General features: G+C 52.0%; 8 protein-coding genes across 8 annotated transcripts; 4 read left to right on the top strand and 4 right to left on the bottom strand.

The window, feature by feature from the left end:
• Positions 1 to 1,901: 1,901 nt before the first annotated feature.
• On the bottom strand, positions 1,902 to 4,370 carry QC764_109870 (uncharacterized protein; the record flags this gene model as incomplete). Its single annotated transcript, XM_062942255.1, has 1 exon — positions 1,902 to 4,370. The coding sequence occupies one exon, from the start codon at positions 4,368 to 4,370 to the stop codon at positions 1,902 to 1,904; it is 2,469 nt and encodes an 822-aa protein (XP_062805189.1).
• Positions 4,371 to 4,693: 323 nt separating this feature from the next.
• Positions 4,694 to 6,414, top strand: QC764_109860 (uncharacterized protein). Its single transcript, XM_062942254.1, has 4 exons — positions 4,694 to 4,920; positions 5,096 to 5,451; positions 5,513 to 5,624; positions 5,681 to 6,414. The coding sequence occupies exons 1-4, from the start codon at positions 4,898 to 4,900 to the stop codon at positions 6,213 to 6,215; spliced, it is 1,026 nt and encodes a 341-aa protein (XP_062805188.1). The 5' UTR covers positions 4,694 to 4,897; the 3' UTR covers positions 6,216 to 6,414.
• A 131-nt stretch (positions 6,415 to 6,545) lies between these two features.
• HMT1 (Nuclear SAM-dependent mono-and asymmetric methyltransferase) lies at positions 6,546 to 8,618 on the top strand. Its single transcript, XM_062942253.1, has 6 exons — positions 6,546 to 6,834; positions 6,908 to 6,921; positions 6,988 to 7,007; positions 7,080 to 7,189; positions 7,270 to 7,601; positions 7,661 to 8,618. Exons 1-6 carry the CDS (start codon positions 6,752 to 6,754, stop codon positions 8,137 to 8,139), a joined length of 1,038 nt encoding a protein of 345 aa, XP_062805187.1. The 5' UTR covers positions 6,546 to 6,751; the 3' UTR covers positions 8,140 to 8,618.
• Positions 8,619 to 8,784: 166 nt separating this feature from the next.
• PCM1 (Phosphoacetylglucosamine Mutase) lies at positions 8,785 to 11,580 on the bottom strand (the record flags this gene model as incomplete). The annotated part of the gene is made up of 2 exons (XM_062942252.1): positions 8,785 to 10,753; positions 10,819 to 11,580. 2 exons carry the CDS (start codon positions 11,578 to 11,580, stop codon positions 9,893 to 9,895), a joined length of 1,623 nt encoding a protein of 540 aa, XP_062805186.1. The 3' UTR covers positions 8,785 to 9,892.
• Positions 11,581 to 12,300: 720 nt separating this feature from the next.
• MUS81 (Crossover junction endonuclease mus81) lies at positions 12,301 to 14,295 on the top strand (the record flags this gene model as incomplete). The annotated part of the gene is made up of 1 exon (XM_062939896.1): positions 12,301 to 14,295. The coding sequence occupies one exon, from the start codon at positions 12,301 to 12,303 to the stop codon at positions 14,293 to 14,295; it is 1,995 nt and encodes a 664-aa protein (XP_062805184.1).
• QC764_0011820 (uncharacterized protein) lies at positions 13,045 to 13,649 on the bottom strand (the record flags this gene model as incomplete). Its single annotated transcript, XM_062939897.1, has 4 exons — positions 13,045 to 13,102; positions 13,217 to 13,291; positions 13,321 to 13,403; positions 13,482 to 13,649. The coding sequence occupies 4 exons, from the start codon at positions 13,647 to 13,649 to the stop codon at positions 13,045 to 13,047; spliced, it is 384 nt and encodes a 127-aa protein (XP_062805185.1).
• Positions 14,296 to 14,531: 236 nt separating the features above from the next.
• RIB5 (Riboflavin synthase alpha chain) lies at positions 14,532 to 15,609 on the bottom strand (the record flags this gene model as incomplete). The annotated part of the gene is made up of 2 exons (XM_062942251.1): positions 15,246 to 15,609; positions 14,532 to 15,196 (listed from the first exon to the last, which is right to left on the bottom strand). Exons 1-2 carry the CDS (start codon positions 15,274 to 15,276, stop codon positions 14,532 to 14,534), a joined length of 696 nt encoding a protein of 231 aa, XP_062805183.1. The 5' UTR covers positions 15,277 to 15,609.
• A 120-nt stretch (positions 15,610 to 15,729) lies between these two features.
• On the top strand, positions 15,730 to 18,250 carry QC764_109810 (uncharacterized protein; the record flags this gene model as incomplete). The annotated part of the gene is made up of 2 exons (XM_062942250.1): positions 15,730 to 16,702; positions 16,929 to 18,250. The coding sequence occupies 2 exons, from the start codon at positions 15,730 to 15,732 to the stop codon at positions 18,248 to 18,250; spliced, it is 2,295 nt and encodes a 764-aa protein (XP_062805182.1).
• Between the last annotated feature and the right edge of the window lie 538 nt (positions 18,251 to 18,788).

The following is an 18,788-nucleotide window of genomic DNA, read 5'->3' as shown; positions in this document are numbered from 1 at the left end:
TCCACGATAACTCGATTCGCTGAGACGTGCTAAAAGCTTGGTGTAAAGATAAGCCTCCTGGGCCCTGATTGGCTCAACTAACCCGGTCGTGTGGCTCTCAGGTGCCGTGGGGGCTACGTGGGGCCGCTCTCCCGCGCGTTCAGGGGACTGACTGACTTGCTGTAAGTGGAAGTTCAACGTCTTTTCCTCCCAAGGCTAGCAATCGTCTTGACAATTGCCATGACTGAACACAAACAACGTCCATGTGGCAGCGGCACAGAGCAACACATCTCACTCATGTCTTCAAGATTCTCTTCACCAGCGTCACGAGCTCTTGACACAAATGCGATCCCCAACCACCTCAGCTTCAGCTCGGCCAGCCGGATATTGAATGTTACGGCATGGAGATCACAAGAAATAAACTACTGATAACAACGTCCCGTCCCGCCCAGAACCCATTCTATCTGACGCTACTTTCAGGAACCACCTGCATCCCCAGGATCATCGAAACACTTGCCTCTGCAGATGCCTCTCACTCAAAGTGGAGCACCTCACTGCTTCTCATCACCAACATACCACTATACAGTCTCACCTACATATTATATAGTTTTCCGCTGCAATAACCCTCCCATCACGGCGTTACATACACCCCGAAAAACCCCAACGCTGAAGCCCAGCCTGCAAGCCACAAAGCCATTCACTCTGACGCGCAGACGCCCCCCTTACAGGCCTTCATAATGTCGTCTTTGTTTGTTTTCATTTATTTGGTGAGATGCAGGTGACAATCTCCTCAAAAATATCATCACACTGCCGTGACGAGACTGCATGTGGCTACCTCTCCTTCTCCCTTGCCGGACTGCCGAGACGTTGTTCATTCCTCTCCCCAGACCTCATGATATCTCCTCTGAGATACAGCAAGTCGTGCTGTATACCGATCAACCCTCTCAACCCTCTCCCCCACCGATCACCTGTCAGCTCTCCCACCGCCCAAGATCACTTCCTCTCCAAAAGACCCTGATCTTCCCTCAGCCCTCCGTTATCTCACCTTTCACTTTTCAAGACTAGCCTCAAATGCCCATTCGACACTAGCGCAAATCCCAGCATCATGCGCGCCAAAAACCAAAACCAGGAACGAACCATCTGGGCGGGAGTGTGGGGGTTGCTCATTCATCACTCACCAATTCAAATCCCAAACCTGGTGTTTATCAATGCCAGATTAATGAAGGATTTATGCCCGCCAGACCTGTCATATCTTCACCACCCATCATGCAAATAACCAACCCCAGCAAGGGGGGACACATCATCGGTGAGGCATGTGACCTTGGGGTGGTAGGTAGGTAAAAGATAAGAAACCAAGGTGGTCCAGACCTTATTACACCGGGGGTCAAGATCAGAGTCAAGGTCAAGGTCAGTCAAGGATCTCAAGTCTGAGCTTACATACACTACCAGACGTTGAAGCTAAGCTTGCGCTTGCTAACGAACAATCGCCATCGATCGCCCGCCGGCGGCCGTTTTTCTCCACTACTGGTGAGCTGGTGTTTACTGCTAAGGAAGCCGGCGGTGTCCGTGTAGTGTGATATATCAAACAGTAAAAATCGAAATAACTTCAACGAGTGACTTATAGGATTGTCAGGCTCTGATTAATGTCGTTCAAAAACAAGGGGCCATCATGTCTCATCTATGATAACAAGCTTGGTATATCCCCCCCATCATTACACCACTTTTACCCGCAAAAAAAAAAAAAAAAGAGCTATTTAGATACCCACCCCTTTCATCCATGAAGCTAATACGCAAGATAATCTCATTAACGTACACCACATTCATCATCATCATCATCATCATCATCATCATCATCATCATTATTATTATCATTGTTATCATCGTCACTCCCATCCAACTCAACCCCATGTCACCCTCCCCCCTCAACACCACCTCTCACTAGGCTCCCTCCACCTAACCCCCAAAACCTCAAAAATCCTCCTCTCGCTCCTGCCCTCCACCAACTCCCCTTCCGTAACCCCCACCCTCCCCCTCCCCCTCATCACATCCCTAAACAACCCTCTCTGATTTAACCTCATCCCCTTCTTACCCGCCAATAACCTCAAGCTCCGATTAAAAATATCATTCCCCGTAAAATAAATCAACGCCGCTCCATACTCCGTCTCGGGCACAAGCAGCAAATCAATCCTCCTCCACTTCCCCCCCGGAGGCAACCTGCAGCATCCCAAAAACTTACTCCCTTCCCCCTCCCTTCTCGATTGCGACAACGTCGCCACCAAAAAATTCTTCTTATACAGCACAGATATAAGCGAGTTCATAAACGGGACAAGATCCGAGCAGGATGTGGTCCCGCGTTTGGTGACGATGAAATCAATGTCGCCTGACGTGTCCGAGCCACGGCGGTACGAGCCGCCAACGAGTAATTCCACGTCGGGGTCGACGAGGAAGGCTTCACGCTGGACAAAGGCCGCTAGCTGGGTTACTTCGCTGCGGGGGATGCGGGAGGTGAGGTCCGAGTAGTGCTCGATCGAGACGCGTTGGTTGGCCGACAGGTCGGCTTTGGTGAGGAGGTCTTCCAAGGTCCGATGGCCTTGGGATATCCACTTGTTTGCTCTAGAGAGTCCCACGTCGTGAATTTTGAGAAAGAGGTCGAGGACTTTGTCCGTCGGTTCAAGGTTCGCATATTGAAGCCTGCGAAGGTTGTTGGTGGTGCAGATTTCCTCGATTTTCCGGGCGATTCGGGAGCCGATGTTGGGGAGAGTGTAGGCCTCCTCGGCGGTGGTGATTTTCTTGGTGGTCTGCTGACGGAGTGTGGTGATGGCTTTGCGGTAGGCCGTTATACGCCAGCGATCATTAATTTTGGTGTAGTAGTCGCACATGGATTGGAGAACTTCTATTGTCCTGGCGTTTGGGTTGTTGGCAGCGGAGGAGGCAGGATTGTCTTTCGTGCCGCCACGGTTGCAGGCAAAGCGGTCTTCGAACGGAATAGTCTTTTTGAGAGAGGCGCGGGAGCGTGTTGCGGGCTTTTTGCGGGCGCGCTCATCTTCGGAGCCCGGCTCGGGATCCGAGTCCTCCTGAGCGTCCTTGGTTGATTGTATGTCGTCGTCTTCTTCGTGGTCCAACGGCAAGTCCTTGTACTGCTGAAGGAGCTCGATGTAGCTCGTCAGCTCATCCTTGGGACCATCCGTCGTTTGAGCTGTGGGATGGGGTGGAACAGATGACTGAATCTGTATTTCGAACGGAGCAGCTTGAGTGGTTTTAGTTGGGCGAGGGTTCTCAAACGAGCTATCCTCCTGTCGTGGTGTTCCTTCTGAGCCCTCAGTGTCCTGTTTCCTGGCGCTTTGTCTCCCGGCGCTTTTGGGTTCTTTGACCTGAAGCGAAGGCTCAGAGTCCCGGGATGATATTGTTATGACTGTGGATTCGGAAGTTGGTGATGGGAACCCTGTGACCCAGTATCGACTCTGGTCGGGGTTTAGTAGTGTCCGAAACGAGATACTGTCGATAGGATACTCGTCATTGACGACGATCAAAGAGGCGGCCAGCCCAAACTCTGGTATCTTCTGAATGTCAGAGTATGACAAGTGCTTGTCAACAATGACATGTGTCGCATTGTGTAGACTCCTAACCCATTCTGCCCCATAATCTTTGGCTTTGGCAATCCGAAGTTTCCTGGCTGGTGCAACATCGTCGTTGGGGATGTAAAAGAAAGACAAGCCACGAAATATTTGAGCTGATTCCGGGATCACTTTCCCAGAAGATGACCGTTTGCGCTTTCGAAGAGCAGTAGTAGCTGACGGCGACTGTTCAGCCGCAGAGGCAGAGGCTGAAACTGGCATGGTGATACTCCTCCGTAATGTTGTTAGGACTCTTGGACGGGTGGAATCTGGTATTGGTGTTTCAGCAATGAATGAAGTAGAAGTATCTGCAATTAGGCGCCTCCTGGTTCTGGAGGTGGTACTGTCAATGGTAGTGGCTTCTGGGGTTGCCTTGATAATTTCTGCCGAACCTCCTGGAGCGGGTGTAGGTGCGGTTGGAGTGAGCACCGACGTTGTCCGCCTTGGTTCTGGATGTGGGCGAGGTGAAGAAAGAGGATTGATAGGGTTTCCCTTCTCTTTCACTGTAGGAACTGCTGGTTGGAAGAAGGCCTTGCACTTGGCCCTGTGCTGCTGTTCCCTGGCATCAATTCGGTCATCCTCTTCGTCAAGCTTATCCAAGGCATCCAGCTGATTGAAAAATGCAATCTTTTCTTGGAGCGGTTGTTCCTCATCCATCGGACTGGGAAATGAACTGGGAACAATTCGAGTGCTCTGGGTCAAAAGAGTGTCGAACAATCGACCAGGCTTTTTGTACCGTCTGGCGACCCGGGATCCTGGAGAAGGCACACTGGCCATTTTATCTTTTCCCCACCCCCATCGGTCCTCCCTTGTTGGTTAACCAGAGACAGAGAGAGGCTGCTGCCTACCCTTAACGTGTGTGTGTATATGCACGCAAAAGTGCGGCCCGGGATCGGTTGGAGGTTGGATCGAGGTAACGCGAATGGGATGCAGCGAGTCTCTGGCTTGCCTGGCTTGGCGGGTCACGAACTACATGCGGTGGCACGTGATTCGAGTACGTACCTCTAATGCCAAGATAACATCCAACGACGCTGATTGGTCCCATCTGATGCTTAGCGTGGTTTCTGGCTCAACGGTTTCAGATTGGCCCGCGGGTCTCTCGAGGCACCGCCAGTTTCCTCCCCCTTTTTGACTTAATTTACTTAGAGAGACGACTAGGTGACGGTTGTAAATAACGTCAATTGGGTTCCAACATCACTGTTTGACTATCAATTTCTTACAGCTAGCTGGTCTGGCAGCTCTTGAACCACATTGCCTTCCAATATCCCCTAAACATAGCTTAAACCCAGTCAAACGGTGTCACAATGTCGAACCTGTTTTCCGGAATGTAAGTACCACAGGTCTTCTTGTATTGGTGCATCTGGAAGCACTTTGCTCTTGCCTTTTATATCTGTTATCGAGTACACATAGCGGCCCCCTTGATCACGCGCTCCTTCCATGGCCTCACAGTCACGCCGATGACAACAAATCACACAAATGGTCCCCGCTAACAAATCCCCCAGAAATGCCCGGCTGAGGGGAGCTTCCAGCAAACCTAGCCCCAACAGCAAGAGTCCGATATCTCCAACATCGGAGGACGGCAAACTGAACTCTCCTGGGGGCCTCTCTCAGAGGAGTCTTTCGTCAAGCAACCTTTCTTCTCCCTCTTCCAAACTCCCACCTGTCCCTGCATCTCCGTTACCACCAACCGCCAACATGACCGGTTCCACAGACGATGAACTGGCCGCCTACCACCTCCCGAAGCCGCTCCCGCTTTGGCTCAACCCAGCCTACGCCAAGCAGATCGTGAAAGGCAACTTTATGACCCTCAGTCGTCGACCTAAGGCGGTCGAGCAGGGTGAATGGGTTGCCTGTCAAGGTAGGCATCCTTTTATTTTATTTTTACGATTTATTGTCTCACTTGCTGACAACTCCAACAGTCGTGGAGCACTATCGTAACCTCTGGAACTTTGTCAGCATTGTGTACCAGAAGGAGGAGAATGGCCAGAGCATCTGCAACCCGACCACATGCCCTCGCATGTCAGCTGGAGGGTGAGACATGTCCCATCTTTCTAATAGCGGAAGCCAATACTAACACGATTCCTCAGTAACCACTCCTACACATGGCTCAACAACCGTTTTGAGCCCATTGAGCTTCCTGCCTACGAGTACATAACGCTTATGCAACGCTGGATCTCTGGCAAGGTCGACGACGAGAAGGTCTTCCCCACCAACCCTGCTGGTGTCTCGTTCTCTCAGCACCAGCAGCTCACACCTTCGGCCATCGCCACCGACGGATTTGACGAGTACATTGGAAAGCGTAGTGGGTTTCCCAAGGAGTTCTCGACTATCTGCAAGACCATCTTCACCCAGATGTTCCGCGTGTACGCCCATCTCTACTGGGCCCACTTTGTGGAGCCCTTCTACCACCTGAATCTTGAGAAGCAGCTCAACAGTTGCTTCAGTCACTTTGTGTTGGCTGGGATGGAGATGGCCATGCTCACGCCGCAGGAGCTGGAGCCGATGCAGCCTCTGCTTGACTTGTGGGCTGCCAACGGAACCTTCCCTCCGGACTCCAAGGCCTATGAGAGTGCTAACCTCAAGGCCGGTAATCGGCTGCTGCAGCTGGCGGGCATGGCTTGAACTGGGGAGGGAAGCAAGGAGTACATGGTGTTGCATATTTCGTCTGTCACAGTCTGATCTGGTCTTTGCTTAGACTCTAGTTTGCATGGTCTCGGAGTTGAGGGGGTTAACAGCAATTCTTAACATCTTGAGATAGGGAGTCCAACACTGCAGAGTTTCCTCGAGATGATTAGACTTTCAGGGATCATCCCATGTTTGTTGACTGGTCCCTTAATCGTGGATGTTGCCTCTGCCTGATCATGCCTGACGTCTCGTAGCGTCGCTTTCTTGAGGACCCTGTTTGCCTTAGTGGGGTGTTTTCTCTTACAGGGACTTGACGGCGGGGCAACTACCCCACATTCGATTAAGCGGGCCCTTTCCACCCAAATTCTCTGCGCGACGAGCCCAGGCCAGTGGCAGATCCCCATTGTTCCCATATCGCGCTTGTCCCAGCACCATTTTTCTTCTTCCTTTCTGATTTTTCTCTCTCCAATCTGACCCGGGTCAATAATTCGTCACCATCTTCAGTTACCGACCCTCGCTACAGACAGCCCAACATGGTCAACGACGCTATGGATATCGAGACTGCTGAGAAGAACCTCAAGCAGCTCGACCACGCCGAGCAGCACTACTTCAACAGGCAAGTCTGGAAGAAGAAAAAAAGCTATGTGTCTGTTTTGTAGGGGGGATATTTGCTAACACTCAGCCTACAGCTATAACCATCATGGTATGACACCGTTCAAGCTCGCTGATGGGGAATCATTGTACTAACTCTGGCGCTTTCGTTATCAAGGCATCCACGAGGAGATGTTGGTATGTTTTCTTGGAGCCTATCTTATCTTCCCCTCAAAAATTTATGGCTGACATTGGCATGCGCCTCTACAGAAAGATGAGGTCCGCACAAGATCATACATGAACGCCATCGTTCAAAACAAGCACATCTTCAAGGACAAGGTCGTTCTCGATGTCGGCTGCGGCACCGGTATTCTTTCGATGTACGCCCATCCTTCCCTCGCCCGACTTCCCCGGGAGAAAAAAAAAAAAAGAAAGCAAGGCTGATCAGTTTGTTTCTCAGGTTTGCTGCCAAGGCTGGCGCGAAGCATGTCATTGGTGTTGACATGTCCACCATCATCTTCAAGGCCCGCGAGATCGTCGAGGTCAACGGGCTGTCCGACAAGATCACCCTCATCCAGGGCAAGATGGAGGAGATTACCCTTCCCTTCCCCCAGGTGGACATTATCATCTCAGAGTGGATGGGCTACTTCCTGCTGTACGAGTCCATGTTGGACACTGTGTTGTATGCCCGTGACAAGTACCTTGTCAAGGACGGTCTCATCTTCCCTGACAAGGCGAGCATCTATGTTGCTGGTATTGAGGACGGCGATTACAAGGACGAGAAAATCGGATGTGAGTGCTCTTCCGCTTTGCGCTAGGATATTCCTGTCCGGGGCTAACCCATGTCGCAGTTTGGGATAACGTCTATGGTTTCAACTACTCGCCTCTCAAGGAGACCGCTTTGTCTGAGCCTCTTGTCGATACTGTCGAGATGAAGGCCGTCGTTACCGACCCATCTCTCGTTCTCACCCTCGACCTTTACAAGTGCACGGTCGAGGATTTGGCTTTCAGCTGCCCATTCGACCTCGTCGCCAGACGGGATGACTTCATCCACGCTCTTGTCGCCTGGTTCGACATTGACTTTACCGCCTGCCACAAGACAGTCCGCTTCTCCACTGGGCCACACACTAAGTACACTCACTGGAAGCAGACCGTCTTCTACCTCAAGGATATGCTTACTGTCCAGCAAGGAGAGAAGATTGAGTGCTCTCTCCACAACCGCCCCAACGAGAAGAACCGTCGCGATCTCGACATCAAGATCGAGTACCGTCTCGAGACCGAGGACCCCACCCGCAAGGCTGAGGGAACCTGCCTGTACAAGATGTGCTAGGCGAATCACGGTTTCCCTGGTACATCTAGCAAGGAAGGTCTGATAACCAACTACTCTTTTTTACATTTTCACTTTGCGCCTGGCATACATACAACAAGTAAAAGTTGCATGGGGGGATGGGGGCGAGACTCACAACATGAAGATTTCGGGATTGACGCTCTGGCGGTAGCGCACCATATCTGAAGCGACAAAAAAGCGAGGTGTTTTCGGGGGCTTTAGTTACTAGATAGAACAGGTTGTCTTTCTGGCGTTTTTTTGTTTATCATGCTGTATTTTATCTCAGCAAAAAAGGGAGCCAGAGGGGGGATACCTCTATGATGAGGAAGGAGACTGGACTGGCAAAGGATGGCCCCGAGTGTGGGTGATGGGGAGTGCATCAGTGATGAATGATGCATATGGGATACCCGGAGAGGAATGGAAAGAAGTGAAAAAAAAATAAAAAAATTAAATAGAGCATTGAAGTTCGATGATTTGGCTCGGTTTGTTGTGTCTGCTTTTGCAAGTTTTGTGAATCGTTATGACAATCCAGGGGTAGTATTGATCATCCCAGCTTGTATTGCCTTCATTCATCCCTTTGGATATCAAAACACAGAAAAATCAAATTGACCAACCCAGACTATCGCTTCGAAAAGGGAGAAAAAGCATAGCCCAACCCAACACTAAATATACCTTACCTGCTAAACCTCTGCAGACCCTTATTTTTGCCCACCCATATCTTTTTTTGCTTTGTTTTTGCTAATAATACCGATGTATTTGTTACCCAGTTCATCATCTCAGTTCCATTATAACCCATTCATTCCGCTTTGCTCGCTCGCTTTACTCCCGTGCTCAATCAAACAACACCAATTTTCGGGTAGGTGGGGGATTTTCCTTCTATAACAAAAGCTCACTCCTTTTCCTGTGTGTCCTCCTTACCATCCACCATCCCCATAGCCTTATACACCTCCCACTCAATCCCTAATTTCTCCAGCATATCCTCGAAGCTCTACAGTTTCTCTTCCTCTTCTTCTTCTTCTTCTTCTTGACCCTCCAAATTTTCATCATCACTGTCTATTCCCCATAGCTCGTTTCTAGGAACTAGGCAAGTCAAATCCCCAAAGAAATCCGCGCTGTTTTTGTTTCTTATTGCTTGATCAACCCCCTCAAAATACTCCCTTCTACTCGCCCCCAAATCAAAAGGACTCATCAAGAACGTCGCCGGTTCCCCGACTTCTTTATCACCATCCCTGAGGATATCCTCCAGCTTCGTCTGCGGAATCGCCAACCTCTTCTGCCCAAAAGAAATGTCATACTCCAACCTACCATCACCCCCCCTCAGACTCCCCATACTTTTCCCCCTTAGCCTTTGTTTGACTGGCGAACCCATCCCGTCCTCCTCATCATCACTAGGACTAAACCCCATCTGATTGCTCTTCTTGATCCTCTTCCAAGCCCCCTCCCCATCATCAAAACCCCACATGTGTTCCTGCTCCCCCATATCCCTCCCATCCCCCTCCCACCCCGCCTTAGCCAACATCTCAAACCCCCTCGGAAACCCCCCCTCATGAACCGACATATCAAACGTCGTCCAAACAAGCGTGTGCCCGCTCCCCGTACTAACCTGCTCCTTTCTCGCCTTCCTCAGTCCTCCCGTCAACACTCCCTCCGTACTAGCCCTCCCCCTCCTCCTAAACCCTTCACCATCATCAACCCCCCCAAACGCCTTGCTCAAACCCCTCCTCTCACCAACCCCGCATCGGCCCTGAAGCATCAACTAAACACCCCACCGACTCACAATCCCAGCCACCCTCTCCGCAAGCTCATTCGCCTCCGACCTCGTCGCCGCCTCGGCATAAACCCTCATCGCATTCTCCGTCCCGCTAGCCCTGGCAAACGACCTCGCATCCTTAAACTTCTTCACCTCCTGGTCAATCTCGGCCTGGCACCCCTCCGGATGAGAAAGCCTCCTCTCTGCATCCGTCGTCCTAAAAACATCCTTGTTCGCCACCTCCACTCTGACAAGTCTGTTCGGCAGATCCTGGTATGTCAAAGCCCAGTCCCTCAGGTTCCAGTTCTTGTGCGCCAGAATAACTTCCACAAGAAGCATATCCGAAATAGCGTCGCCGACGGTCTGGTTGATCAGATCCGTCAAGGCAGCCAAGGTGTCCAAGGCTTCCTTCTGGGCGGGGGATTGGGGGGTGGTCTTCTTGAAGGCGTTGATGGCGTCGAGGGAGAAGAGGACGGTGCCGTGGCCGTTGGCCTCAAAGTAGACTCCCACGTCAAAGCCCTGGGCTACGTGGTGGAGGTGCTTTACTCCCGTGGGGGTGCAGATGACGGGGAGCTTCAGGTGTTGGGTGATGTAATGCGTGCTTGCGCCGTTGGCGTAGGCGGTTTGGACTACGCCGATGCGGAGTTCGTCTCGGAGACCGGCAGACTCAACAAGGTCGCCGATGAAGGAGGCCGCCAACGAAGAGATGCGGTCGCCGTCGAGCATAACGAAGACGTTGGTCTCTGGATCGTGCCAGTAGTAGATTAGGCGGTCGGCGTCGCCGTCGAGCGAGCAGCATCTCAGGCCGGGTTGGGGTTTAGGAATGGGGGGAGCACGTTGCTTTGTTTTGACGTAGTCGGCGCCGGACTGTGAGGATGGAAAAGGGGTTAGGAGAGGTAAAATGTCTCGGAGATGAGGGGGGAAGGGCTTACATCAAGGTTTAGGACCTCCGGGCGGAGGACATCGTCGTTTACAACCTGGACTGCGAAGGGGACCTTGTCTTGAGGGATGTGCTTGAGGAATTCCTTGAGCTTGGGACCGCCGACGCCGTTGGCGCAGTCTACTTGGAGGACTTGAGGGATTCTCTTGCCCTTCATGGTCCGAACAAAGGCCTCGGCGAGCTTCTTGTAGTATCCGACTTCGCTGACCTCGCCATAGGAGGCGGGTGTGCCTTCGCTATTGGTGGCGCGCACAAGGTAATGGAGTTGGGGGGTGGTGAGGATCTTGTAGTCGACATGCTCGGTATTGGTTGCGTCGAGGGCATCGGCGAGGGCGGTGACCAAGGTGTGGCCTGAAGGTCGGGTATCACGGCCGTAGATGACCTTGGCGGGGGCCTCGAGATCGATCTTGAGATCGGTGGCCAGAGCATTGTAGATCTTGGCCAGGTCTTTGTCGCTCGGGGCGTTGACGAGAGCTGTGGCATATCTCTCCCACTCCTGCTCAAGCATGTCGCCCATGGGGTCCACGATCTTGACGCCGTTGTCGATGGCGGGGTTGTGGCTTGCTGTGATCATGACACCGATGGCTTGGGAGTTGAGCTTGCGGCTGCGGAGGGCAGCGAGCAGGCCGACACGATAGGTCACGCCCTCGAGGAGGTCGGCCTTCATGCGGAAGCCAGCGGTGCCATACCTGTAGTGCTGGGGCACAATTGGGTGCTTCGCCGAGCCGGCGATGATCTGCTCGTTGTGGCTCATGGTAGGTGAGTTTGGTGCTGTAAGTGAGGATGTGGAAGATGTTTGTTGCTACGGCGATGCTTGAACCCAAGAACTAACACAACAAAAAAGGGGGGAGGGAGGGAAAAAGAGCTGTGGATTTTATTCTCGATCGGGGGGAAACTGTGATAGCTGCTTGCTTCCTTGTCAGGCCCGATAACATAACAGGGTCCACACCGGAGGTGAGGTTTCATCGGGAGAGACAGAGCTGCTGCCCCGCACTTGAAGCTGCAGTGCCGCCCGGGAAGTGTCCAGTGATTCGTGTTCCAGCGGCTGGCAGTGCTGAAGCAGTCGGTGAAGGTCACTGAAATGCGAGGCGGGCAGTGGCGGGGCTGCACCACGACAAATATAGAAGGTGCGCTAGCTGAATCAGGCATAGCTCGCATCTGGCTGAAATGCTTAGCCATACGTCAGTTTGCCCTGAGCTGGTCCCCTGGCAGCGAGCACATGACCTGGCGCCAGTCTGGCGATTTTGTGGGCGCGGTCCCGACGCGTCTTTCTGAACAAGGCATTGTTTTTCTCTCCTGAGAACCCGCAATCAACCTCATGGATTGTATCCCCTCGGGTTCCGTCTGATTGCTCCCCCTTGCTTCGACTTTTTTTTTTGTCTCGGTCAACCCGCCTTGGGACTTTTCTTTTTTGTTTTTCTTGTTCTTTTTTGACCTTCCTTTTTGGTCTGCAGATCGCATTTGTCGCCGCAGTATGTCGGAGTCTACATGTGCCAACCCCCTCTGGCTTGGCTGGGTGAAAAAATGGTGGGATACGGCCAAAGAGAGAAACTCGAAGGGTGTGATTACCTACAAGCACGCATACGACTCGCTCAAAAGATGCCCAATGAAGCTCCAGCACCCTTCTCAGTGTCAACAGCTGAAGGGCTTCAGTCCCAAGCTCTGCGAGCGTCTCGCCCAGCAGCTCCGGAAGCATTGCGAGAAGAATGGGCACGGTATGCCAATGGTTCCTAAGCGGAAGCGGGTAGTTCACCTGCCGGGAGAAGACCAAGATAATGGTGCCACACCGGCACCGGCATTAAGGAGGGCTGCACCTGCAAGACAAGCAAGGACTTATGTCCCTCAGTATCGCTCGGGAGCTTTTGCGCTGATGCTCGTGTTGGCGGGGCAAGATAGAAATGCGGCAATGCCGGGCATGTCCAAAGAGGAGCTTATGGCCGCCGCTCAACCCTATAGCGATTCCTCGTTCACGGTCCCGTCCGATCCCCTCAAGCTCTACACAGCATGGGCTTCGATGAAGGCCCTGGAGTCAGAAGAGCTTGTGGTCAAGCGTGGTCGGCCTGTGACGCGGTGGGCGCTCTCAGATGAGGGATGGGAGGTTGCTGCACGAGTCCGAGAAGTAGTTGCTGCTCGGGGTGATGTCCCCAAGACCGAAGACTCGGGTGGTAGTGCTATTGGTTCCCGGAACGATAGGGTCGGCAGCGCGTCTGGCTCGGCTTTACTTGGAGAGAATCTTGGTAGAGGGATCAACACCGGCGTTCGAAGCAATTTCTCGGCTGGAAACGACGGAGATGAGTTTTTGAACCAGCTTAGCGGCACAAACAGCTTTTTAGGAGCCACTGACTCGACGGTTTCCAGCAGGCCAGCTCAGTCAGCAACGTATCGTTCACAGGCCGCCAACCCCGTTATCCTTTTGGACGACGACGAGGAAGACCAGAAGGACGTGGCTACTGAGGTCCAAAGCTCTGTGAAAAGAGAAATGGACAACAAATACAAGGACGTAGTCGCTGCGGGGGAAGCAATGGCGGACGATGCCAGCCTCCCCTCATTCAAACCCATCCGGATGGCGCCCGGAACCTTTACCATCGAGTTAGTCATGGATAACCGCGAGATTCGAGCAAAGACTGACCGGGATTACCTTCAAGAGGAACTCACCAAAAAAGGAATTCGACCCATTTCCCGCGCCATGGAACTAGGAGACGTCCTCTGGGTCGCCAAATGCAAGCAGCCCGGATGGCTTTCACGCATGGGGGCTGAAGGAGATGAGGTGGTCTTGGATTGGATTGTGGAACGGAAACGTCTTGATGATCTTATTGGGAGCATCAAGGATGGTCGCTTTCATGAACAGCAATTCCGCCTGAGGCGCTCAGGAATCAAGAATGTCATCTACCTTGTCGAAGAGATCTCCATGGACCAGAGCCGGCTGCAGAGAAATGAAGAGATGGTTCAGTCGGCTATTGCGTCTATTCAGGTGGTTGATGGCTACTTTTTGAAGAAGACGCAAAAGATTGGCGACACGATCCGGTATTTGGTTTCGATGACACAGATGCTGCAGAACATGCATGAGGGGAAGCCGTTGCATGTCATTCCGACTAATGTTCTTACTGCCAATAATTACCTGCCGCTGATGAAGGATCTGCGGGGAAAGCAGCCAGAGATTGGTCACTATATCAGCTACCCGGCGTTTTCTTCGCTTTGTTCCAAATCGGGGATGATGACGCTGAGGGATTTGTTTTTGAAAATGTTGATGGTTACGAGGGGTGTCACGGGTGAGAAAGCGATGGAGATACAAAAGGTGTGGAAGACGCCGCGGGAGTTTATTGAGGCTTATGAACAGTGCGGTCTTGGGCCGGAGGGCAGGAGGAAGAAGATTGACATGGTTGCTTCGCGGTTAGATCACCTGGTTGGGAGGAAGAGATTCAGCAAACAGATCAGCCAGAAGCTTGCTGAAGTTTGGGGAGATGCTTGATCGAGTGTAGCATGGACATTGTACAACTGTTTTGGGGGTCTTGGGAGAGATATATATTTGATACCCGACAGGCTATTTTAATACACTTTTGCACTACAGATTGCAACCCCACGCCGTACATCATGACATGTCCTGCTGTCACTTTTCGCCTCGCACATGTGATTTATTCAACCCCGCCTCATCCTTTCCGACTCAAAACAATTATCCTACCCATCCCATCCCCTCTGGTTTTCCCACTAAGAAAACCCCTGAGCAACAATCTTCTCAACCATCTTCTGCAACCAAGGAAACCCCTGCCCATCCTCCATCATACCAGCCAAATACCCCTGGATGCTCTTCTCGACATACTTTGCCGTCATGTCCACCTCGACATTCACTGTCTCGCCCACGCCCTTCGCCGCCGTCACGATCTTCTCCTGCGTATAAGCAATCAACATGACCTCCCACCAGCCCTCCTCGTCATTGACCTTGGTAACGGTCAAACTCGCCCCATCTAAGGCGATAAACCCTTTATAAACCACATATCTCAAAACATCTTTATTTTTGGGGGCAAAACGGAAAGTGATGGCGTTGCCATCGGGGATCTTGGAGAGGATGGTGGCGGTGGTGTCGACGTGGCCTTGGACAAAGTGCCCTCCCATGCGGGTGTCTGCGCGCACTGCGCGCTCTAGGTTGACGCGGGAGGAGGGGGTGAGGGAGCCGAGGTTGGTGAGGCGGAGGGTTTCGGGGGCTATGCCGACTGTGAAAGATTGGGGGAGGAAGGTTGTTACTGTTAGGCAGACGCCGTTTATGGCGATGGAGTCGCCTAGGTGGCAGTCGGATAGGAGGGTGGAGGTGGGGGGGAGGGTGATGGTTAGTGTTGTGCCGCCGTCTGGGGAGGCGGTGTTGAGGGTGGTTACTTCTGAGGGGGGGTTAGCTGAGGGGGGATAAGGGGAGGGGAGGGGATGTACCGCCGATTTCTTCTACGATGCCGGTGAACATTTTGGCGGTTGGAGATGTGAAACTGGTGAGATGTCAGAGTTATGGTCGGTAAAGGTTGTGAGCTTGGCCGAGTGTGAGAGGTGAGATGAGATGAAGTGAGGTTGGTGATGAGTGGTGGGGGTTGCTGGCCCCGAGCTCTTTAAGCTACGATCCCGAAAGGGGGTCCGTTTTCGGCAGTCGGCAAAGGAAGATGTTGGAAGGTTTGTGAGCAGTGGGTAAGGCTTACCAATTTCTTGGATATGTGATGAGAACGATGTGCTTCTTCGTCTCCAGATCGTATGAAGACCAAAAGGAGAATTCTGTCTCCGGGGCAATGGTTCATGAAATCGTCGAGTCAATTGGAGGACCCCGCATGAAGCTCTTGTGGAGACTTTGGCAGCCTCCAATTTACCCCGCGATATCGAGGGTGCCCCCAAAAGATTTTTTTGACATTCTTTTGTTTGCTCGAAAACAATGGGCTCGGAAACTCCAGTCAACCATGAGAAGCCACGTTGTCCTTATATCGCCGGCTTCAAACTCGCAGTTCAGCCGTACACTCCTCTCCCTCCATTCGGCGGCCAGGCTTATAGGGGGGTTTCTGGTCCCAAGGCCTTTGAATGCCATGCCGATATTCAAAAGCACTCGCAAACTCGATTTTGCATCAAAGGTCTCGAGCCCGATGGACTGCCAGGTTCCTCATCCTCCCCTGAGCTTTCGAGTTCAGGACCATATTTGGTCATCGATTCGGTGATCCGCGGCGGCGATGGCGTTGGGCCTCAAATTGTAGCATGCCACTGGGACAACGACCTCAACACCATATGCTACGTCGCCAAAATCTACGACCCCTTATACTACAACTACTGGAGTACAGATATTGGCCTGCTCACAGACGTTGTCTGGTCTGCAGCACGCGACCACAGCGTTGAGGCTGCTGCTTATGAGGACCTCCAGGCATACGAGACACGCCATGAGAAAGAAAGCATCAGAGGATGTCACTTAGAATACTTTGGGTCCTTCTCTTTCAAGATCAAGCTCGTTGTTGATGGTGTCACCTACACCAGGACTGTACCATTGATTCTCATGGAGTTTCTCAATGGGTTAACAACCATGGAGGAGTTGATTGACAGCAAGCAGGTGCCCGCCTCAGACGACGCCCGCGTTTACTCGTATGTGTGCGCTGTAAAGTCATACCTGAAGCTCAAGACAGCAGGGGTATCACAAGACGACTTTTCACCACGCAACATTCTGTTGGTTGGGAACATGGAAAGCCCGTTACTACGAGCTGTGATATTCGACTTTAACACCGCAAGAGTATTCTCACGAACGAGCCCACCAAGGCCACCGCCCAATATTGATGGGATTACCTTTGCTGCAGACCCAGGCTCACAAAGAGACTTTCAGGACTGGCTTCCAGAATGGTTTTATACCGACAGAGACAAACGTGAAAGTGAGGTGAGGAGGTTGTGGTACAAAAGGTTGTAGCGACAAACAGGGTTAGGGTCAAGACAATAAAACATCCCGTCGGACTGTGGAGTCCGAGGAGTGAAGTTGCAGTGCAACAAGGGTACCCTTGTCAGTCTGGATTTGTGTGTAAGTGAAGCTATTCACAGTTTTCCCGGGCCTTCTCTGGTGTTTACAACATTCTGACCTTTACTTTTTACCCTTTCCGACAGCTGCATTCCATTTGAGCCCTCCGTACCAGCCGCTAAAAATGAAGGTTCCTGTGGCACATGGTGCCACAAGCACTGGCCACGCACATTATCAAAGAATGCTGCGCCAACATTTCTTATCGTGTTTCCAGCCAAAGCAACAGCCAAGAGTCAGCAAGAGACTGCTGGGAGGATTACGTGGATTTCCCAGACTGAAGCCTACTCCGACCATGCTCGTGACTTCCGACGACGGAAAAGAGCCACGAAGCAGGATGGCGCTTCGAAGGCCACGTCTATGGCGCATCATCAAAATCGCCTTCTTCCTGACGACCCTCCACTTCCTCTACCGAGCCTTCACCTCCTACTACATTACGAACGATACAATATGCCGCCCCCACGGCTGGAAACCCTTTTCCCGATTATCCCGCTCGGCCCCTCCCCGAAAAGTTTACGATTTGACCATGATCAACACCGAGCTCGACTGGCTGGAGATAAGACTAAACAGCACATGGAACGAGGTCGACTATTTTGTCGTCGTCGAGTCACCCCGAACCTTTACTAACCTGCCCAAGCCCCTCCACCTCAAAACCGCCCTCGCCAACCCCTCCAGCTCGATGGCGAGGTACAAGTCCAAGATTATCTACCATGAAATAACCTACCCGGAGGACTTTGCCCCAAAATCAACCTGGAACATTGAAGACTTTCAACGGAACGCCATGTTGACGCAAGTCTTCCCCTCCCTCTCCGGCCCTTTTTTTCCCAATCTTCACGACGTCCTAGTCATTGCAGATATTGACGAAATCGCCCGCCCGTCCACCCTCTCCGTGCTTCGGCAGTGCTCCTTCCCCCGCCGGTTGACCCTCTCCTCGAGGTTTTACTACTACAGCTTCCAATACCTCCACGTGGGCGAGGAATGGCCCCACCCCCAGGCAACGTACTACCTAGGAGCCAACACGCTCCTACCAAATGATCTAAGGGTGGGGGATGGGCCGTGGTGGCGGAAATACTGGGAGATGGGTAGGCTCAAGAACGCGGCCTGGCATTGTAGCAGTTGTTTTGAGACTATGGGAGAGATGTTGACGAAGATGAAGAGTTTTTCGCATGCGGGGATGAATCAGGATGTTTTTAGGGATAGGCAGAGGATGGTGGAGCGGGTGAGGATGGGAAAAGATTTGTGGGATAGGGTGGGGGAGGAGTATGAACGGGTGGAGGGGAATGAGGACTTGCCTGAGTTGTTGAGACGGGAAAAGGAGAGGTTTGGGTATATGCTTGATCGGGATGGGGAGGGGGCTGGGTTTAGGGATTGGGGGAAGGGTGATTTCTTTGAGGGGTGGGGGAGATATTAGGTTTTTTTTTTTTTTTTGGGATGGAAAAAGAAAGGGGGTATTTGGTTGTTTGTGTTGGGGTGAATATGTAGGATAAGCATTTGTGAGGAGTTGGATACTGTGATGTTGAATTTTACTAGATGGGAGAAGTGAAGTTGAATAGTACAGGTAATACTCGGGATATGGGGACGGAAGAAGAAAAAAAGGAATGCAACACCAGTCAGTCTGAGAATTGTGGCAGAAGAGTGTTCTTGACCAATCCTTGGTCATAGATATCCCAACAATTCGGCATTCCAGGTTTGCATCCACACGCAGTTCGCTATGTGTTTACCTAGGCATTCTCTCATCCGTAACATGCAGGTACCCAACCAAGCGCAGTTACAAACCCACACACACACACACACACACACACACACACACACACACACACACACACACACACACACACACACACACACACACACACACACACAAAAGCCAAACAACAGCACACACACCCCAGTCAAAACAAACCAAACACAGATATTCAACCATATATGAAGCCAACCCTCCCCTTTCC

The sequence above is a fragment of the Podospora pseudoanserina genome, chromosome 1 (genome assembly GCF_035222485.1).
Source record: "Podospora pseudoanserina strain CBS 124.78 chromosome 1, whole genome shotgun sequence".
Lineage (NCBI taxonomy): Eukaryota > Fungi > Ascomycota > Sordariomycetes > Sordariales > Podosporaceae > Podospora > Podospora pseudoanserina.
This window is presented reverse-complemented; position numbering and strand designations above follow the sequence as displayed.